The sequence below is a fragment of the Amblyomma americanum genome, chromosome 1, assembly GCF_052857255.1.
Source record: "Amblyomma americanum isolate KBUSLIRL-KWMA chromosome 1, ASM5285725v1, whole genome shotgun sequence".
Lineage (NCBI taxonomy): Eukaryota > Metazoa > Arthropoda > Arachnida > Ixodida > Ixodidae > Amblyomma > Amblyomma americanum.
Window position 1 is genome coordinate 464,947,329 of NC_135497.1, and position 19,418 is coordinate 464,966,746.

A 19,418-nucleotide genomic window follows, 5' to 3' on the forward strand; every position below is an offset into this window, starting at 1 on the left:
ATTGCTGTGCACTGCTGTCTTTCTCATTAACGCTCTGATTGTATTGGCTACTGTACAGGTCTGTGTAGAACTCTTCGGCTACGTTAACTATCTTATCCATAATGCTAATGACATTGCCCTGCTTGTCTCTTAGTGCATAGATCTGGTTTTTACCTATGCCTAGTTTCCTCTTCACTGTTTTTAGGCTACCTCCATTCTTTATAGAATGCTCGATTCTCTCCATATTAAACTTCCTTATGTCGGCTACCTTGCGCTTATTTATTAACTTTGATAGCTCCGTTAGTTCTATTCTATCGGTAGGGTTAGATGCCCTCATGTTTTGGCGCTTCTTGCTCAGATCTTTCGTCACCTGAGATAGCTTCCCGGTATCCTTTCGAGCTGTCCTACCGCCTACTTCTACTGCGCACTCCGTGATTATTGATGTCAGATTATCGTGCATTGAATGAACATCAAGATCATCTTCCTCAGTTAAAGCCGAATATCTGTTTTGCAGCGCTATCCTAAACTCCTGTGCTTTCCCTCTTACGGCTAACTCGTTAATGGTCTTCTTCTTCACTAGCTTCTTCCGTTCCTTCTTCAAGTCTAAGCTAATTCTAGACCGTACCATTCTGTGGTCGCTGCAACGCACCTTTCCAAGCCACATCCTTTCCGAGCCACATGCGCCACATCCTGGATGATGCCAGGCTTAGCGCATAGTATGAAGTCGATTTCATTTTAATCTCACCATTGGGGCTCTTCCAGGTCCACTTCCTGTTTTCTCGTTTGCGGAAGGATGTATTCATGATCCGTAAATTATTTCTAACCGCGAATTCGACTAATAACTCCCCCTGCTATTTCTAGAGCCTATCCCATAGTCACCTACCGCGTGGTCGTCAGCCTGCTTCTTGCCCACCTTCGCATTGAAGTCGCCCATCAGTACAGTGTACTGCGATTTTACTTTATTCATTGCCGATTCTACGTCCTCATAGAAACTTTCAACGGTCTGGTCATCATGGCTGGATGTGGGTGCGTAGGCCTGCACCACTTTCAGCTTGTACCTCCTATTCAGCCTAATTACTATAGCTGCTACCCTCTCGTTAATACTGTAGAACTCCTGTACGTTGCCAGCTATATCGTTATTAATGAGGAATCCCACACCTAGTTCTCGTCTATCCTCTAACCCACGATAGCACAGTATGTGTCCGTCCTTTAGTACTGTATACGCCTCACCTGTCCTCCTAACTTCGCTAAGCCCTATCACATCCTATTTAATTCCCGCTAGTTCCTCAAACAGCACTGCTAGGCTGGCCTCACTAGCTAAAGTTCTAGCGTTAAACGTTGCCAGGTTCAGATTCCAATGGCGGCCTGTCCGGAGCCAGAGATTCTTAGCACCCTCCGCTGCGTCACAGGTCTGACCGCCGCCGTGGTCAGTTGCTCTGCAGCCGCTGGGGACTGAGGGCCGAGGGTTAATTGGTATGATCATAGAAGGTTGTGGCCAAGTACTACACCAGGGTGGTCAAATCCTGCTCTGGTGCACTCCAGGCCTGGCTATGCAATTCCATCGAAACGCGGATTTTTTTTTAAAACCCGGTGGAGACTTGCGCGGCACCAGGATTTGAGCCCCGGTCCTCTTGCACGCGAGGCGGATGTTCTACCTCTACGCCATCGCTGCGTCTCTGCATTACTTCTTATTTTTCATTAAAGTCCTGGAAGAACAATATGACTGGTCGGTTTTTCCAAGCTATGCCAATACGGTGGATTCTGGCGACTGAGTTGCATGTAACACCAAGCTTCCCTTGGAAAACCTCAGAAATAAATTTCTCTTTAAGGAGGGATTCTGTTTCATAGCTGTCTTCTTGTGCCCCAAACACAACTAAGTTTGAACGCCTACTTCTGTCCTCCAAGTAGATAATTTTTTCGCGTAGGAAGGTTTTTTCTTTCCAGGTTTTCTACGCGGGCTGATTGGTGTTTTAATAAATCGAGCTGTTGGTGAAATCGCACAACATATTTTCCATCTTCACGTTATGCGTCCTTAATGCTGCCTTTCGTCTGTCATTTTTTGCTGTCCCAAAATCAGTTGCTTCAACATCTCTTGCATGCTCATACTGTCAGAGTCTGTCTCGGAGCCAGGATTCAGTTCGACGTCGCCACACAACGTCAACTCGCACATTAGGTATATATCACATGCGATACCAATGCACTGTTGGGGGCAAGGCAGAACCAGGATACCACGACAATCACTTTTAAATGAAGAATAATAGGCACCAACCTGAGTTAGACAAAATAAGGCTGCGTTAGGCCACATGCCGCTGCCTGGTCTGCCGAGCCCACTGAAGTGAAATTCTTGCGGTCGGCTATTTAAAGGGATGTCTGGTGAGGTCACGTGCTGATGCGGCGGCGCTGTAGGCGTGACGCCCGTAGCCAGATTCATGAGGTCATCAGGCTCTTGGTGAAGGTTGTGCTGATAGTCCGCTCCGGCATGACCAAGCAGAAAAACTTGGGTTAGACAAAAGAAGGGTGCGTAAGGCCACATGCTGCTGCCTGGTCTGCCGAGCCCTCTGAAGTGAAATCCTTGTGGTCGGCTATTTAAAGGGAAGTCCGGTGAGGTCACGTGCTGATGCGGCGGCGCTGTAGGCGTGACGCACGTAGCCAGATTGATGAGGTCATCAGGGTCTTGGTGAAGGTTGTGCTGATAGTGCGCTCCGGCATGACCAAGCAGAAAAACCTGGGTTAGACAAAAGAAGGGTGCGTAAGGCCACATGCTGCTGCCTGGTCTGCCGAGCCCAAAGACAAGTTGCAGTACTTGGGACTTATCATTAGCGCGCACGGAATTGAACCGGCAGCTGACAAGCTAGAAGTCATCGCAAAGGCTCTGTTTCCCACGAACAACCAGCAATTACGGCACAGTTGGGCTTGATAAACTACTGCGGCAAGTTTGTTGCTAACCTGTCAAGCGTCGTTTTACTCCTACATGCTTTACGGTTTCCCCTGTGTAGGTCTTCGGTTGCATCTTTGTTGGTTGCAAACGTACACCAGGAAAGTACACTTTTGCCTGATGGTGCGACATGACCGATACTGCTGCTCCAGTGTCGAGCTCCAGGTGTGCGGTAGTTCCTTCTACATTTACGCCAACCATTATGGGTCGACACTGTTGAGCTTAGTGAGGTCGTGCTGGGTCTTGCACTCAAGCGTGCGCATGCACTGCTTTTTCGGTTCCTCTCTTGCTCTGCGCATTCTGCGTATGTGCCCTTGCCGGTTACATTCGAAGCAAGTAGCACGTACGTGCGGACATGCTTGCGCAGGATGCTTGAAAGATCCATTGCGATAGCGCTGCTGTGATTTGCCACGTTTACTTCCGTACTTGCGTATTATGTCACTGCATTGTTCATTGCAGCCTCAAACGCCAGAGCGCGGTCAACTGCCTTCTGGAAAGTTAAGTGCTTGTCCACGACGGACAGCTGTTTCTGAATGTCTATTCGCCGCATGCCACACATAAACTTGTCGCGAAGCGCAACGTCGAGAAAAGAACCAAAATCGCAGGTTTTAGCCAGCCTGCGTATCTCTTGTACAAACTGAGCTATCATCTGCATTTCGCCCTGCACGGCGCGGTAAAATTTGGCTGTCTCGGCAATAACGGATGGCTTCGGTGACAGGTGTTTGCTCAAACGTTTTCTTAACGCGCTTAACGACTGCGAAGTACGCGTATCGGGAGGAGTCAAAGACTTTAACAGTTGGTAGGTTTTCGGACCGATGAGACTCACGAAAACATCGACTTGAAGGTCGTCTGGACCCTTGTTTGCCCTCAGTGAGAGTCACTCGTCGTACGACGTCCCACGCACTGGTTGAGTCGTCAGAAGCTTCCATCTGTCCCAGCTGTGACGCCATCTAGCAGTATTATCGGTTCCGAAGGCAAGAAGAAGACATTACTAACTTATCTGCAGAATCCCGCTGTCGATTCGTTGATCCTCGTTGCCATTATGTAGTGTTCTTCCAGGCAGGCAGGAACCAGGCAGTTGCAGGAAAAGTACGCAGAAGGAATTTAATCACTCCTTGGAAAAGGTGGCTGGCGAGCGCCAACACAGGTGGGCCGCAGTCTGTGATAATTTGGGAAAAAGTGCGCCGGCTACGCTCGACGCCGCGGTATATAAGCCCTTATCGAAGGGGCGTGCCGCAGTAGCGCACGCGTCGGTTATCTGTAGGTGCGCAGCCACTACAACAGACACAATCAAAACGGAAGAACAATGCCAATAATGCTTCCTTCCAAGTCTTTTTCAGGACGGACTTTTCTCGCTGCCAGTTCATATACAATCTGCGTGGACACCCATCCAGTGCTTCATGCATCGAAGCCAGACGAGGCCTTCAGGCTGCTGTTCTTTGCCCATTTTGCTCTTAACATCCAGTACCAGAAGGAGACGAGCCTGTGCTTGGAATTCACACAAAGGTAAGAACCGAAGCCGAGGTTCACTCACTTGTAGAGTTGCCTGACGTCACAACACGCCCTGTGCAAATGCATACTCCAATCTGCCAATCTTCCAGAACCTTATTTACAAAAGCGGTCACTACGCTGCTAAACTGAGAGTACGCGAACAAACAGCACTTCAACTGAAAACTTTTTGAACAGTGTGCATGTTCATCGAGAATATCATACTGTCAACGAAGTTTGCTTAAGGAGGTGAAAGTTGGCATTTCTTGAAGTCGGCATTGAACTAGCACTGGGACGCAGTAACGCTAAAAATATTTGGTAGTGTGCTGTAGTATAGGAGCAGCAACGAAGCAAGTTTGCTTTAAGGTAGGGAGTTTTCGCCACACTGTAGTACAAGAAATTAATAATTGATTTACCATTGACTGACGTAATAACATGCTCTCATTATCCAATCTGATTTTTGAAAATATGTGTCAAACAGCGAGACGTCATAAAGAAACCTTTTATCTTTATAGTTAGCAGTAAAGTAGCAGCTTGGGATTACACCTGTGTGCTGTTTATTAGTTCTGCTGGGAGGCTAATGCAAGAGCATACAGACAAGGATGCATACTAGTGAATGTGAAGGTCGGATATGAGGTATTTTGTTTGGTTTGTTATCCTAAAGCGCAACACCAAAAACAAAGCAAGTGACAAGCACGCAACTTTATTATAAGCGGTGAATTTTTTTAACCTTTGCAGACGTCTATTTTAAAAACTTTGAGAAATACACCATTCTTTCTATTGTGCTGGACAGCAATGTGGACATTATGTACTTCATATGGATCAATAATTAGACGATTAATGAGCTTAAATTAGCTAACAAACTTTACTATTTCCGCTTTAAAGGGAAGGTTGTGTTGCAAAATTTATCTGTCAACATTGAAGGTTATGCTTTTTTTGAAATTTTGTTACTCGGCAATGTATTTCGAAGTATTGAAGGAAAGCTTGCTCAATTGGCTTGCCCACTTTACCTAACTATTCAATGTCGTAACTGTGCATGGTATTGCCGCCGATATCTAGTTAACTTATACATCATAAAAATACACTAACTGCGCCTGTATTTGCTGCATGCATTAGAAGTGGGAGAAGCGATTTTTTATAAATGATCATCATCATCATCAGCCTTACTACACCCACTGCAGGGCAAAGGCCTCTCCCATGTCTCTCCAATTAACCCTATCCTTTGCCAGCTGCATCCACCCTTTGCCTGCAAACTTCTTAATCTCATCCGCCCACCTAACCTTCTGCCGCCCCCTGGACCCTTCAGGACCAGCGGTTATCTTGCCTTCGCATTACATGCCCTGCCCAAGCCCATTTCTTTCTCTTGATTTCTACTAGGATGTCATTAACCCGTGTTTGTTCCCTCACCCACTCTGCCCGCTTCCGATCTCTTAACGTTACACCTATCATTTTTCTTTCCATGGCTCGCTGCGTTGTCCTTAACTTAAGCTGAACTCTTTTCGTTAGCCTCCACGTTTCTGCCCCGTAGGTGAGTACCGGCAAGATTATGCTGTTGTACACTTTCCTCTTGAGGGAAATTGGTAAACTGCCACTCATGATCTGCGAGAGTTTGCCATATGCGCTCCACCCCATTCTTATCCTTCTAGTTATCTCCCTCTCATGATCCGGATCAGCTGTCACTACCTGCCCTAAGTAGACGTATTCCGTCCCAATTTCTAGGCTCTCGCTGCCAATTGTGAACTGTTGTTCCCTTGCTAGGCTGTTGAACATTACCTTGGTTTTCTGCATGTTAATTTTAAGACCCATCGATCTGCTCTGCCTGTCTAACTCATTGATCATGATTTGCAGTTCACCTCCTGAGTGACTCAGCAAGGCAATGTCATCAGCAAATCGCAGATTATTTAGGTATTCTCCATTTATTCTTATTCCCAACTGTTCCCAATTCAGGCCTCGAAATACCTCCTGTGAACATGCGGTGAACAGCATTGGCGAGATCGTGTCTCCTTGCCTGACGCCCTTCCTTATTGGAATTTTATTGCTGACTTTATGGAGGACTATAGTAGCTGTGCAGTTGCTATATATATCGTCCAGGATTTTGACATAAGGCTCTTCTACCCCCTGATTACGCACTGCCTGTATGACTGCTGAGATTTCCACTGAGATGAATGCTTTCTCGTAATCAATGAAAGCTATATATAGAGGTTGGTTATATTCCGCGCATTTCTCTATCACCAGATTGATAGTGTGAATGTGATCTATTGTGGAATATCCTTTACGAAAGCCTGCCTGATCATTTGGTTGATTAGAGTCTAACGTTGCCCTGACTCTATTAGCGATTACCTTAGTAAATACTTTGTAGGCAACGGATAGTAAGCTGATCGCCCTGTAATTTTTCAAGTCCTTGGCGTCTCCCTTCATATGAATTAAGATAATTTTTGCATTCTTCCAAGCTTCTGGTACAGTCGAGGTCATAAGGCATTGCGTATACAGGGTGGCTAGTTTTTCTAGCACGATGTCCCCTCCATCCTTCAACAGATCTGCTGTTACCTCGCAGCGATGGCGTACAGGTAGAACATCCGCCTCGTGTGCAAGAGGACCGGGGCTCAAATCCTGGTGCCGCGCAATTCGCCACCGGGTTTAAAAAAAAAAAAATCCGCGTGTCGATGGAATTGCATAACTAGGCCTGGGGTTCTGCCTGATCTCGGTAACCAGAACCGACAACGCACTCTCTCACCAGAGCAGGAGTTGGCCACCCTGGTGTAGTACTTGGCCACAACCTTCTATGATCAAACCAATTTTTATAAATATGCAATGCTAAAAAGCTGGCTTAACGAGCTTTCACATGTGTATTTTTGACGGTCGATTTCTCGAATGATACTGCCGTTTAGGAATGTTTAAAATATCTGATATTCAAAGTTGACGGCCATTAATTTTGCAATATAACCTACCTTGCCTGAGATATGAAGAATAGAAATGTCAGTCAAAGTTAATTATGTAACAACAGATACATTTCAGGTATCTAATGCCTGCCTTGCTGTCCAATCCAGCTGAGGAGACCACACCGAGGTAACTAAGTATTTCGAACAAATCTCTGCAACAGTGACAAAAATCACCCTGTATATAAAATATCAATGAGAAGGAAAAAATGTATCTGTCCCTCTCTTTGTCTGCCGCACTTCACACACACACTGTAGGTAGTGAAATGGAGGTACGGCGTTCAGGCTTAGTTTTTTGATTGGAGAGGGGTGCGTCCTAATTTGTCAAACAGTTGTAGCAAGAGGTAGGCAAAAGAGACCTAACGTTTTGATAAAGCACATTTCTCTTTGTTTTATCCGTTCAATCCTCCTCATTCATAGGGCCACATGTACTGTAGCGGCTATGGGTTCCTAGGGCGCATGAGCTACGAACAAATTCGACGGTTTTATTATTACCCACTGGATCAAAACCTCACTTGTGGAGATGAAAGTGCATCTCAAGTTATTTAATAAGTGGTAGTAAAATGATGTAATCAGTGAGAAGCAAGGCGCTTAAATGACTTCACTAGCATCCTAGAGACTTCTGTTAACAATGGTACCTGTATGACCGGAAACTCCAACACATGCGCTTCCTAAACAACGAGATTGTAGAAGCATCGTATGCTCTATGCGCCTAGCAGTACCTGTGAGTCATGCTAATGTACGGTTTTTGATAAAATGAACCTTGCTGTTTTATCGTCATGATGAGCTTGCCAAGAAGCTTTGAGCAGTGAAGTGACGCCTCACAAAGCTAGAGTATTATTTATGGGTGGGAACAGGTAAGTTTAGTGCTTCTTTAGTTAGATTTTACCCCTCAGAACGTAGTGGATCATACATGAGACCTGATTTTTTTAACACGTCTGCCGTTGTCGGAGTGGTTGTGAAAGTGTGAACATATATAATTTTGTCTTTCAACTATAAAGTTCTTGTGCCTGGTCGTTAGTCATAGCTCGTGGCTCTTTGTTTCAGGGCTATTGCAGGTATTAATCCTGCAAGAGGAACAAAGGTGCAGAACAATGGCGGGAATCAGCACTGCCTGCCACCAAGAATGGCTGCACTCGCAACGGCACTAAAGCACTATGAGTTTTAGATTTTGGGCTTCTGTTGCTTGTGTTGTCGCACATTTTATTATGTATGGCTCAAAAATAGTTTTCGAGCTATAGGAGACTGCTGATTTGACATTGATTTTAATAAAGTGTTCGTTCATATCAAGATATTTGGCTTTTGGTTCTCAGGCAATACTATACCGATGAAAATCAATGTGTTGTGCAAACGTTTCATATTTAGATATTCCTAAATTAGGTACAGGCAACTTCCTTCGAGCAGCGAATTATGGAATATCACACTTTCATTGGTATAAACGATATAAAGATTGTATTTGAAATTTATTGACCACTTATGCTTGCAGAGAAACCGTATTTTGTACGGGGAAAAACTTGAAATGAGAGAACAACAACCAGTAAATAGAACTTTGCAGGAATTTCAAATATATTTTCTGCAAAGCAAAAACAAAATTATGTGTCAATTCACAGGGCAGCCAAAAACAGACAACTTAACTCAATTTACATTACGAGAGATTTTTTGTACATGATAGAAAAGAAAGATTTTAAAATAACAGAATAACTGAAAACAGAAAAGTGAACTTCACAGGTATTTTACAAGCTTCCAGTAAATAATGAAAAAGAAAAATTTGAAAATCACAGATTACTTTACAACAGAAAATGAAAGTTCACAGATATTTCACAGGGTTTTCTGTAAATAATAAAAAGTAACTTTATAAAATAACCAAAGAACTTAAAAACAGAAAACAGAACTGTACAGACATTTCCTGGCAGGACAGCTGCCAGAAAAAGTCTCTTTTTTTTTTTTTCAAAACGATTTCTTACAGCGTACGTATATAATATGTTCTTCCGCGAAAATAAAGATCTAGCATCGACGGAAGTTTGACAAAATGCATGGTGAGCGCTCACAGCAAATTGAACAACCGCCTTGCTGTAGATTCTTCTTTGCAGCAGAAAAAAAAAGTACGAGTTGCTTGCTTCGAAGTGCATTACTATTGTGCCCCCTTTGGAACTGCATGGACGTTATCATTTGTTTAATAATTCATTTGGCGGATGAGTAAAACAAGCAGTTAAGACTCTCTGGTACGCAGGAGTGGAAAGGCTATTTTACTCTCCTTTGTCCGGAGGTGTGAACAGACCCTTTCACTCTTCCTCGTACGTAGATAGAGTAGAATGAGACCTCCAGGAGTAGCGAGGCTTTTATACCTTTACTGCTGGGGTAGCAGTTCTTAGAGTGTAGAATCTCTGGAGGGACCTCGATGATTCAAGCATGAGGCTGGTTGGACGGTGGGGGGATACGCAGAGCTTCGTCGCATCAGTGGCCTGGGTAGGAAGGGTGGCTGACACGTGGGCGCCGATTTGTCGGACAACACTGGCACCCATTGGGGAGAAGGGCACCACCGTGTGGTCGGCTGTCAACGATTCGTCAGAAGGCCCGGGCCATTGCCTTTGTGCATGCAAACCGAAGAGCTTCCCTCGACCGGTAACCGCCCCTTCACGAAACCTTTGGCAGCAGCGGGGCGCAACAAAGAACCCCCCCCTCCGAGGTTAGTTTGCAAGACATGGACCTTTAGGGATTACTCTAATGTCCTAAGCGTGGGAACCACGAGAGGTCATAACTGAATGTGTTCTAGGAAGGCGCCGGATTTACCTGTGCAGAAAGGGTCTCAGGAGTTCGTCTAGTTTGTTGTTTTCTCCCTTGAGAGAGGGATTTGCGTGCACTATCAAAGCTGTAGGGCGGGACGCGCTGTTAGGCGAGCCTATTACTTTTGTGGGGATCACTCTGTGCATGGCATTTTGTAAATAATTTGATTTTTTGGGGATTTTATGTTTTGGGGAAACGTTATTATTACTGTCAAAGTTGAAGCGGCCGCACGCAGCAAGGAGCCGATGGTGTTGAGACTTGCTGCTATTGAGTGTTCCCTGAAGGTGAGATGGACTACCGAGTGTTTAATGGCGAGCCCGGGGGCCCAATCCGTCGTTCTGGGCTACATTTATATGCTCTGCATCTTGGGCTGTGCCGAGGAACGAAGATTCCCCTGTTAACCAGATCCATCTTATTTGTCACTATGTTTAATATGCTGTACAATTTGTAAATCTCCCCTATATAAACTTCAGTTCATTTTCTCGTCACTTCCAGCCGTTGCAAGTCTTCATTACACAGTCACCAACGGGACACCTCGCGTGCAAGGAGCCTTCAAACCAGCAAACAGTCTCTGACGGCGCACCCCCATGGGCCAAGGAAAATAGCCGTCAGTGAACTTTACTAACTTTACTAGTGCATTATCACTTGTGTAGAGTCCTTCCCAGTAGCCTTGTTGCGATTTAGGCTTACAAGGAGGAAAAGACCGATTTTGGACCAAGAGTGTTTCAGCAACAAAAGATTGGTTTGGTTTATGGGGTTTAACGTCCCAAAGCGACTCAGGCTATGAGGGACGCCGTAGTGAAGGGCTCCGGAAATTTCCACCGCCTGGGGTTCTTTAACGTGCACTGACATCGCACAGCACACGGGCCTTTAGAATATAGCCTCCATCGAAATTCGACCGCCTCGACCGGGATCGAACCCGCGTCTTTCGGGTCAGCAGCCGAGCGCCATGTGCGCTCACACCGCGGCGGCTTCAGCAACAAAAGAGGGCGGGGAGTGTGTGTCAGAGTGAAATGGCGCCTAATTTTAAGGACGGAGTAAACTGCTTCTTAAAGGCAATGCTTCTTACCAGAAATGCTTTACCAACGTTGTAAACTGACCTTAGAGAGCAACAACTGGCAAATACACTAAAGTAGGGGAACAGCACATTAAGGATGTTCGAGGAAATGAGAAAGGACCATGCTACAGTAGTGGCTTGGTAATGTAATTTAATGAATAATTAAGAAGTGCATCTGTCAACAAGCGCAAAAAGGAGCGAACAGATACAAAGGGATCAACAAATAATGCCACTATGAGATACACGGCGCCTCAGTCCGATCCAAAGTATCGAAACGCTTGAACGACCAATAAAGGAGAGCTTCCTTCTGGGATATCGGGGCACAAAAGCCTGACACTGCGAGCTCCCTCCTTGTGAACTTCTTCTCGTTAATATTGTGTAACCGATCTTTACAAATAGTTTTGCGAAACGGTATCATAATGCTGGAGCAAGAGTTTGGGCGCAGATGTTTTATTCTTCTGCACTAAATCCTTCGCTATTTTCATAAACAACCTTCTTGGTAAGGATGGTCACAATGCTTAACTGCGAACAAACTGAAAAAGAGTTCGTCTCAGATGCGCAGCCAGTCGAAAAGGCTTTTGATGCTGAGGAACAGGGGTTATTTGACCAATCGGGAAGTTTTCATTTTGAAGTCTGGTTGCCGAATAGCGATACTGCCAGTTAAAGCAGAAAGAAAGAACGAAATAGGCTTATGATCCTAAACCAGTGTATGCACTTGAGCAAGATTCTTTCGCAAATCACAGCTGGAAAGATCATGCGCTACGTATATTCAAAAAGGAGGGCTAATGTTGCATCAATGGACGAATGCTACATAATCTCTGTTCCCGCACGTTCTTTTTCCAGCGCTCGCGTTGCTCCAGCTCCTCTTCCTTTAGCAGACCTCGTATTTACTCCCAGAAATAGCGAACACTGCTGATCCAGCCCAGCGTATGCTCTGAAACTCCGCGCGGCACGGCATAGCGCCGGCGGGAGAAAACGGAACTCAACGCGCGCCGCCCAACAGCGCCGACTGCCGGCGCTAGGAAAATGGCGTGACCGAAAACGCAAAGCAAAAGTATAACCAGAGCCCGCCACACGTTGCCCAGGCGACGGCGCGGGAGCCAATGAGCGCTCTCAAAAGCACGGAAGAGTGAGAGGCGGCCGTGCAGCTGAGCGAGGAGGTTCTCTGCTGGGGAAGCGAGGTAAAGTTCGGAGAGTGATGCTACTTTCTACGATCTAGGGTTTTTACGGCAACCGCGTGGTCAGCGCCGCCAGTCCCGGCGTGCTCGCGAACGCAGCACCGTGTCTCACGCCGCTGCCCGGGCCCGGTCGCGATGGTGGCAGCGTAGCGCGACGTGTCGTGACGTCGCGCGCCCACCACCGGCACTCATCTGTTATCACCTGGACCTGCCTGACCTCCTCATCGCCACTCCGTTTCCACAGTGCCGGTGTGCGCCGACAGTGCGTGGCCTGCGCTTACTCCGTCGTGCTCCACGCTCGAGGCGATGCTTCCTTGGGCGCTGGTCGCACTGCGCCTCTCTGTCTGAGTGCTCCGCGCGCCCGCCACGTAACACCACCTAACCTCAGCGACCGCGCCAGCCGTCTCTGAAGTCCCAGACACGCACTCTGTCTTTGTCGAACCTCCGCTGTCGTCTTACACGTGAAACGCTGCTCTACCCACTGCACAACCCCACTGTACTTGACGTGGATACTTTGTGTGACTTTTCATTACTTTAACCCGAAGGCGGCTGCCTTGAAGAGGCATTTTCAACACTTCGCACTGTTAGCCTCATTGGCACATTTGCTTGGACATATTTGTCATTTTGCAAAGCGTAACAATTAGCTCTCGTCTCGTGTGTAGGTGCAGCAATCAGTTATGCTTTTGTGATAAGTTTATTTACTCAAGAGTTCAGAAAACCGGCCTCAAGCCTTTACATGTATTGCACTGCTGCGACTGCATCGCTAGTCTCTTAAGGGACACGTTTTCTCCAGCATTGTAACCACGTCCAATAGATGACCTCATATCACAGCCTTCATCTCTTTCCTTGTCGTACTTTTGCGGTGTTTAGCATCTAGCGAGAAATTATCATCGTTGTGCCCTGGCCCCGCTACCTCTCCTACAGTGTCTCAATTATTCAACGGTTCACGTTTTCTTCTCGCAAGGCCTTCTTGTGGACTTTTGGATCGATCTGTTCTTTCCTTCTGACGCATCAACTTGCAGTTTTAAACCCGCGAGTTACCTTTACGTCGCGTGAGCCTCAAGGAAAGCCGAGTTGCCAGCACATCACGTTTACAAGAACGTCAAGTAAAAGTGCAAACACCAAAAGGACCCAGTTTTCCATCGCTTTGTAGCCGTCGTCATCGTTTTGCGCTTGCCACAGCGGTTGCGGCAACACGTCCGCCAGAGCCTCCACCGTGTCGCGTCTAAATTGTCCCAACTGCCAGCCGCTCCCTGTCGCGACCGCCACGCCACTAGACGGGGACTCGTGGGCTTCGTTTCGGGCTTCTGCATGGTGCTGCAAGCCGTGGATCGGCTGGGGCGCCTCATCGTCCAAGGCTCGGCGGGAGGACGCGCCAGCGGCCGGCTTCAGTAGCTGCCAACATCAGAACAAGTCCTACCTTGCGGCGTCGTCACCGCTACCACCGCCAACCAGAAGTGAACAAGAGCTAGAGCTCTACTACTTCTGGGACGACGATATGGGAGCGGCACAGAGCACGGTGGGCCACGCCAGCGCGTCATCGGCGAGCCCCGGACTCGGGGTGCCAGACAACAAGGCGTGCTCAAGCCCATCGTTCCACCAGCAGCAACCTCGGCTCAGCGTTGGCCGTCGGTCGTCCTCCGTGGCTCCCGGAGCCGTGCTCGCCATGGAGCTGGAGATATCCAAGCTGAGAGCTTCCCTCGAACGCCGCGACAGAGAAATAGTGCGCCTGAATCGGGAAGTCCACAAGCTGCAGGTGAGAACCTTTGTTGTGCGATACTAAGGAGCAGTCTTGTTACGAGATATTCAGCTAGCCATCTGTAACGGGCCACGTGCCGATGTCGTGCCAGATACAGCGTATTGTTGCACGCATAGTTTCTTTCACGCTGCCTTAATGCATTGTGAAAATGACTACGGGAAGTAGAATAACTGAATGGCAGAGATTCTGCTTCCAGTGCGTGGTTAGCGTTCTCTGCAAAAGTCTGGAAGTCTGGACAGTCCGCTTTGCCGCCTAGTACAAGAAAGTGCGAGGCACTGAACTTCCTACTTTCTTGTACGGGGCTCGGTGCCTTGAGAAGTCTCAAAGAGAGTTGGAGCTCTAGGAAGCTGTAGCGTATTCCTTGGTATTGTGCCGAAGTGTACTGTTACTGCTGAACTGCTCGCTAGAATGGTCCTCTCAAACAGAACGCCAGGATTAGCGCAACTATGATTGAAGTGCTTGAAGTTTAGTTCGCAGCGTTTCGCACTATTGCAGATTTGCACTGCGCCAGATTAAATCGTGATTGTGTTCCTCTGAAGGGATCGATGCAATTGTCTAATTAAATAGCAGATAGGAATAGCTGGATTCAGTTTCATTAAAATTTGAGACACAGCTTCCTGCCATCGAACTCAGTGATATTGCTGTAGAAGCTCGGAAATATGTGAGCAAGAGAAGTAGGCGGGTAGCTTTCCTCGAACACCAAGGTGCGTGCGTGGTCCATCTATATTTAAATTTCGTGACCGAAAACATTTCAGTGTGCTCGTGTATTTCAAGTTTAGGAGTGTGTCCTTTGTTCACTCTTCTCGACGAGTGCATGACACCTCCAGGTGAATTCTTTTGGCGAGCAATTAGGAAAGCGCCCCTGAAAAAAAAAACATCTTTTTCTCATGTCGCTTTTTTCGTTTTTTTTTTTTCGCCGGTAGCTAAGAAAGCAAGAACCAGTCGAAGTTGACATTCCTCAACTTCCTGCATCACAGTGCTCCAAGCACCCAAGCGAGCCCTTTTGACAGAGCTTCTTGCGTACACACTTCCGGCTCTCCTACAATGCTAGGCATGCGTTTTAGATGCTCGATATCTATCCGATCGGCATCTGCTATGAAGCACATAGAAGCGCCACAGTATTAACGCAACCCCATGTCATCCTCGCTGACAGAACTGATCGACCTTAACTATCGACTGCTGATCGAAACCTATCGAGAACTTATCGACTGCTGACTTTTCACGCCGCGCTGTTCCTCGCTACCAGGCTTTGTCTTTCAAATTAGTCTCGCGAGGAAGACCTTGCGTATTTACCGCGTAAACTACATTAGTGCTGGTTTCAGCATAAATTTTACATCTAGCTTTCATTCGACCGCATTGTGTTTGTTATTGCTAACAATTATTACTTGCATTGGTCACCCGACGTGTTGGTCTTTGCGCTCCGAATTTTCATGAACGAAAAGGATAAACCTTTGCATACCGCGTGACAAGTACCTCTGGTATATATAATGTTCGCTTCGATACCCTATTGTCTTGTATAATGAGCTATCAGTTGTGTTGTTTTTGCTATTTGTTGCGTGGTTTACATATAATTTTACATCGAAGTATAGCCCCTCGGAACTGTCCATGCAACGATAAAGACTAGCAAGTGACATTGGTTCGTTCCGACATAACCCTGTATTCATTATCTTAAAAACAAAACAGATCTCAGCAAAACAATTTAACTTTATTACAAATATCGTACTCACATTGTTTACCTCAAATTTCCAGAATATAACTTGGTGTCTTACTCAGAATTGACTTCGCGAAGAGAACATGTATAAACTAACGACGACCAGATCTGCCAGCATTTGCGATACATCTAAACAGCACCGCGATGATAATTTCAGGTAGTGTCGAATTGGCGGCGCGATTTGCTGTAACGTCTTGATTCGTGAACGTATGCGGACCGTTCATTCTTTGTCATATCGATGCGTTAGAGCACTGTTAAGGCAACACACCTGGTAGAGATTGCATGCTCTGGAGGTTTGCATGCTCTACCTGGCAGCCTCCGCAAGCGGTGTAATTCGCAGCTGCAAACGGACAGCTATGAAGTACGTGGCGAAGATCCATGGGTGTGCGTAAAGATTTCCATTAGCTATGCCGCAGACCATCGGGAGATTATTGTCACTCCAATTTACAGAGCCGGCGCAACCTCCCATAACCACCAGCATTTCAAGCGAGGCCCATGTGCTAGTTTCCTTCTGATGTCTGTCGCAGATGTTCTGCGCCAATCGATTTTCCGGATGAAGACGCTGTTTGTCGCTCCAACCAGCATTTGAAGCTTCCACTATTTCTGATTTTTTTTTGCTCCCTACCGTCGAGTTTGAAAGGCAGTCGCGGAGCGCTCTATATCTCCAGCCCGCGAAATCGATGAGGTGAACCCGTGGCGGACTAAAAGAAAAAATGAAAAAGCTGATATAGCGGTACGAATCGCATCGGTGGCAAGGTTGCGCACGTGTGTATCAAGGCCAGGATTCTTGCACACCAGTTTTAGTTGTGAGGCAGCTGTTGAATATTGTAAGGCACTGTTAGGAAAACAAAGAAGGTATTGGTCTATTACTTCCGATGCATAGAAAATTTTTTCTTTTAATGTTTGCCCATCGCTCTCACCAAGTAGTTGAGAGCGCCATAGAAAACCAACGGGGGACGTTTTTGACGATAGCAAGAACGTTAATAGCATAAAAATACAAGTCTACTGAGGAGAGATCTGCGGATATATCGGTTGTTACCGTGGAATCTTCAGATGTAAGAAAAAATTACTTTCGTAAACAACTTCCTTTTGAAAAATGCGATTGTCCATAATTTCTGGCTATGGCAATGCCCGCAACTCGATTCGCGAAAGTGTGCGCATCCGACTGCTTCTTACTTTTCCCCTTCATAAAGGGAATTCTCGTTGCGTTTCCTTTTATCTCCTGAGGCCCTAATTTTAGAGCCGAAGCCCAGCTCGGACTCTGACGTGGGCTGTACCGTTGAAACGGTGATCTCCGCTGAAAGGGATGCTGTAAGCCCGTTCGTGATGCACTGAGGGTACAGTCGCTCTGTATGACACCCTGCATTGGGGAAATCTTGCATTTGATAGGACGCGGTGCTGCGGTTAGGCGGGGCGACCACCTGTGACACCGCTGTCTCGCGGGGCATCTTCAGACGCCCCAGTTTCACTCCGGCCGCGAAATTTGCGGTGAGCTGGAAAGTACAGCATTTGTAGCGACTTTCCAATACTCGCTGCCCTGAGATTCTGCGGGGTAGAGGACGCCATTGCATCGCAGCGATGGCGGTAACGGTGACCTGGGCGCTTCACTGACACAATGTGGGAATGACTGCTTTATTTTCTATATGTTCAACTTTACTTTCACAAGAGCCTTGCTTGGGTCGCCGAGCCAAGCACCTATTAGAAAGTGCCGCCTTTGAGCAAAAGATAGTTTCGCCGGGCACCTTCCTAAAAGAGGTCGGCCCCAGGGATAACTAAGAGACGTAGAGATTGGATGACGCTTCCTCTGCGTGAAAGGAACGAGAAAGGACCGAATGGCTGCCTAGCACTAACGTGGAGCAAGGACACAGAGGAGACCTTAGCGTCAATTCCTGTCCATCGGGTGACGCCTCAAGTGCGAGCTCTGACCTGGTCTTCCATCTGCCCTCCAATTCATGAGCGTCCAGCCTGACCAACTTGCACACTGTGAACGACATACGCACGTATGCATACTGGCGTCACAAGGACGTCTTACCTTAACGTATCACTGCCTGAAATCGAACCATCCACCATAATGGCATAGATCTATCACCACCGAAGTCTACCGAGCGAGCACCACCTGTACTTCATTCAAGGCGGACAATGCGTAATTTGCAGTCATTCTTTTCTCGATCAAGGCCGCAGAATGCAGCGGGATTTCTGGAACCTAAATTAAGTACTTAATGATAAAATTTGGGAGTTCCCCTCGCAACTCAAAAAGAAACTATCTTAGATGCAAAAGCACATTTAAGCACCAGAATACTTAAAATCACAGCTGTTCTTTGCTTGCAGGAATATTGAATACGCAGCTTTTCGTAAGGAACCGCAGGGGCTACGCTGATGCAGTTGTGTAACATTTTAGGGCTATGGATTTTGTCGTTCTAAAAGCTAAGTTGTTTGCGTTTTTTGACCGCAGGAGGGAAAAGAACATTCATATTTGTCAGCTCAGCATGTTTGGCCTTGTTTGCTAATGTCATCTGTAATAATTCGTTCCGTTTCGTTTTATTACCTTGAATACCCCTTTCGCGGTATTAAATAAGGGGTTGATTACATATCATGGGTGAGATTTCAATTATTGAATATGAAGAGGAACACTCGTCGCAAGCGTCGATGTGCAGGTGATGGCAGCAATGACGTGGGGAAGGCCGTTCCAGATGATAGCTGTTCGGGGAAAAAATGAGCCAGCAAACGTAGCGTTTCTAGTGAGCGGTCGAGCAACAGGAAATGGATGCATAGTGCGGTGGGATATCTGTGAAGGTGGTGCTACGTGCGGGGGATGATTAAGCGAACTGTGAAATATCTTATGGAACAGGCAAAGGCTAGCTATATGACGACGAGTGCTAGGTTCAAAAGTTCGGACTGAAGTTTTAATGTTGTTACGCTGGTATTGAAAGAGTAGTCGGAGTGAATGAATCTTACAGCGCGATTTTACAAATCTTCAAGGGTGTTAGCTAGATACGTTTGATGCGGATGCCAGGTAGGAGATGCATATTCTTGCCTAGACTGGATGAGCGACTTACAGGCCAGTAGTTTCACGTGTGGTTGGGCATGACGTAGGTGAAGTTTTAGAAATCCAAGAGAAGGTTTGCTGTTAATATGACGTTAGTGATATGAGTGCGCCAGGAAAGATCACGGCTTAAGGTTACGCGAAGGCATTCATAAGGTTCTACAAGTTCGGTAGCAGAACTCAGGACAGCGTAGTTAAAGACGAAAGGCTGTTGGCGGCGGTGGAAGGAGACAAGTTTGCATTTGTTAGCGTTTAGATTCATGAGCCTTTGGTCGCACGAGTTGCTTGATGGGATATTTATTTATTTTTTTAACAATACTGCCAATCCCTGTTTGAGAGATATTTACTGTTTTATGTTGGTCATTGTGCGATAGATGACACAATCGTCGGCAAACATGTGAACGTTACATGTTAGATGCTTTGGTGAATCGTTAATATTGATTAGAAATAGCAGTGGACCAAGGACATATCATTGTGGGACGCCTGATGTTACTGCGAGAGAAGTAGAATTTTTGTTGTTAACAAAAACAAACTAGGAGCGGTTTGAT

General features: G+C 46.6%; 1 protein-coding gene across 1 annotated transcript in view; it reads left to right on the forward strand.

Moving 5' to 3' along the window:
* The first annotated feature begins 12,431 nt into the window (after positions 1-12,431).
* LOC144116041 (cGMP-dependent protein kinase, isozyme 1-like) overlaps positions 12,432-19,418 on the forward strand; it is an 827,405-nt gene continuing 820,418 nt past the window's right edge. Inside the window, exon 1 of the mRNA XM_077650707.1 lies at positions 12,432-14,113. Coding sequence (XP_077506833.1) covers positions 13,856-14,113 — 258 coding nt within the window. The 5' untranslated portion in view covers positions 12,432-13,855. The remainder of the gene's footprint in view (positions 14,114-19,418) is intronic.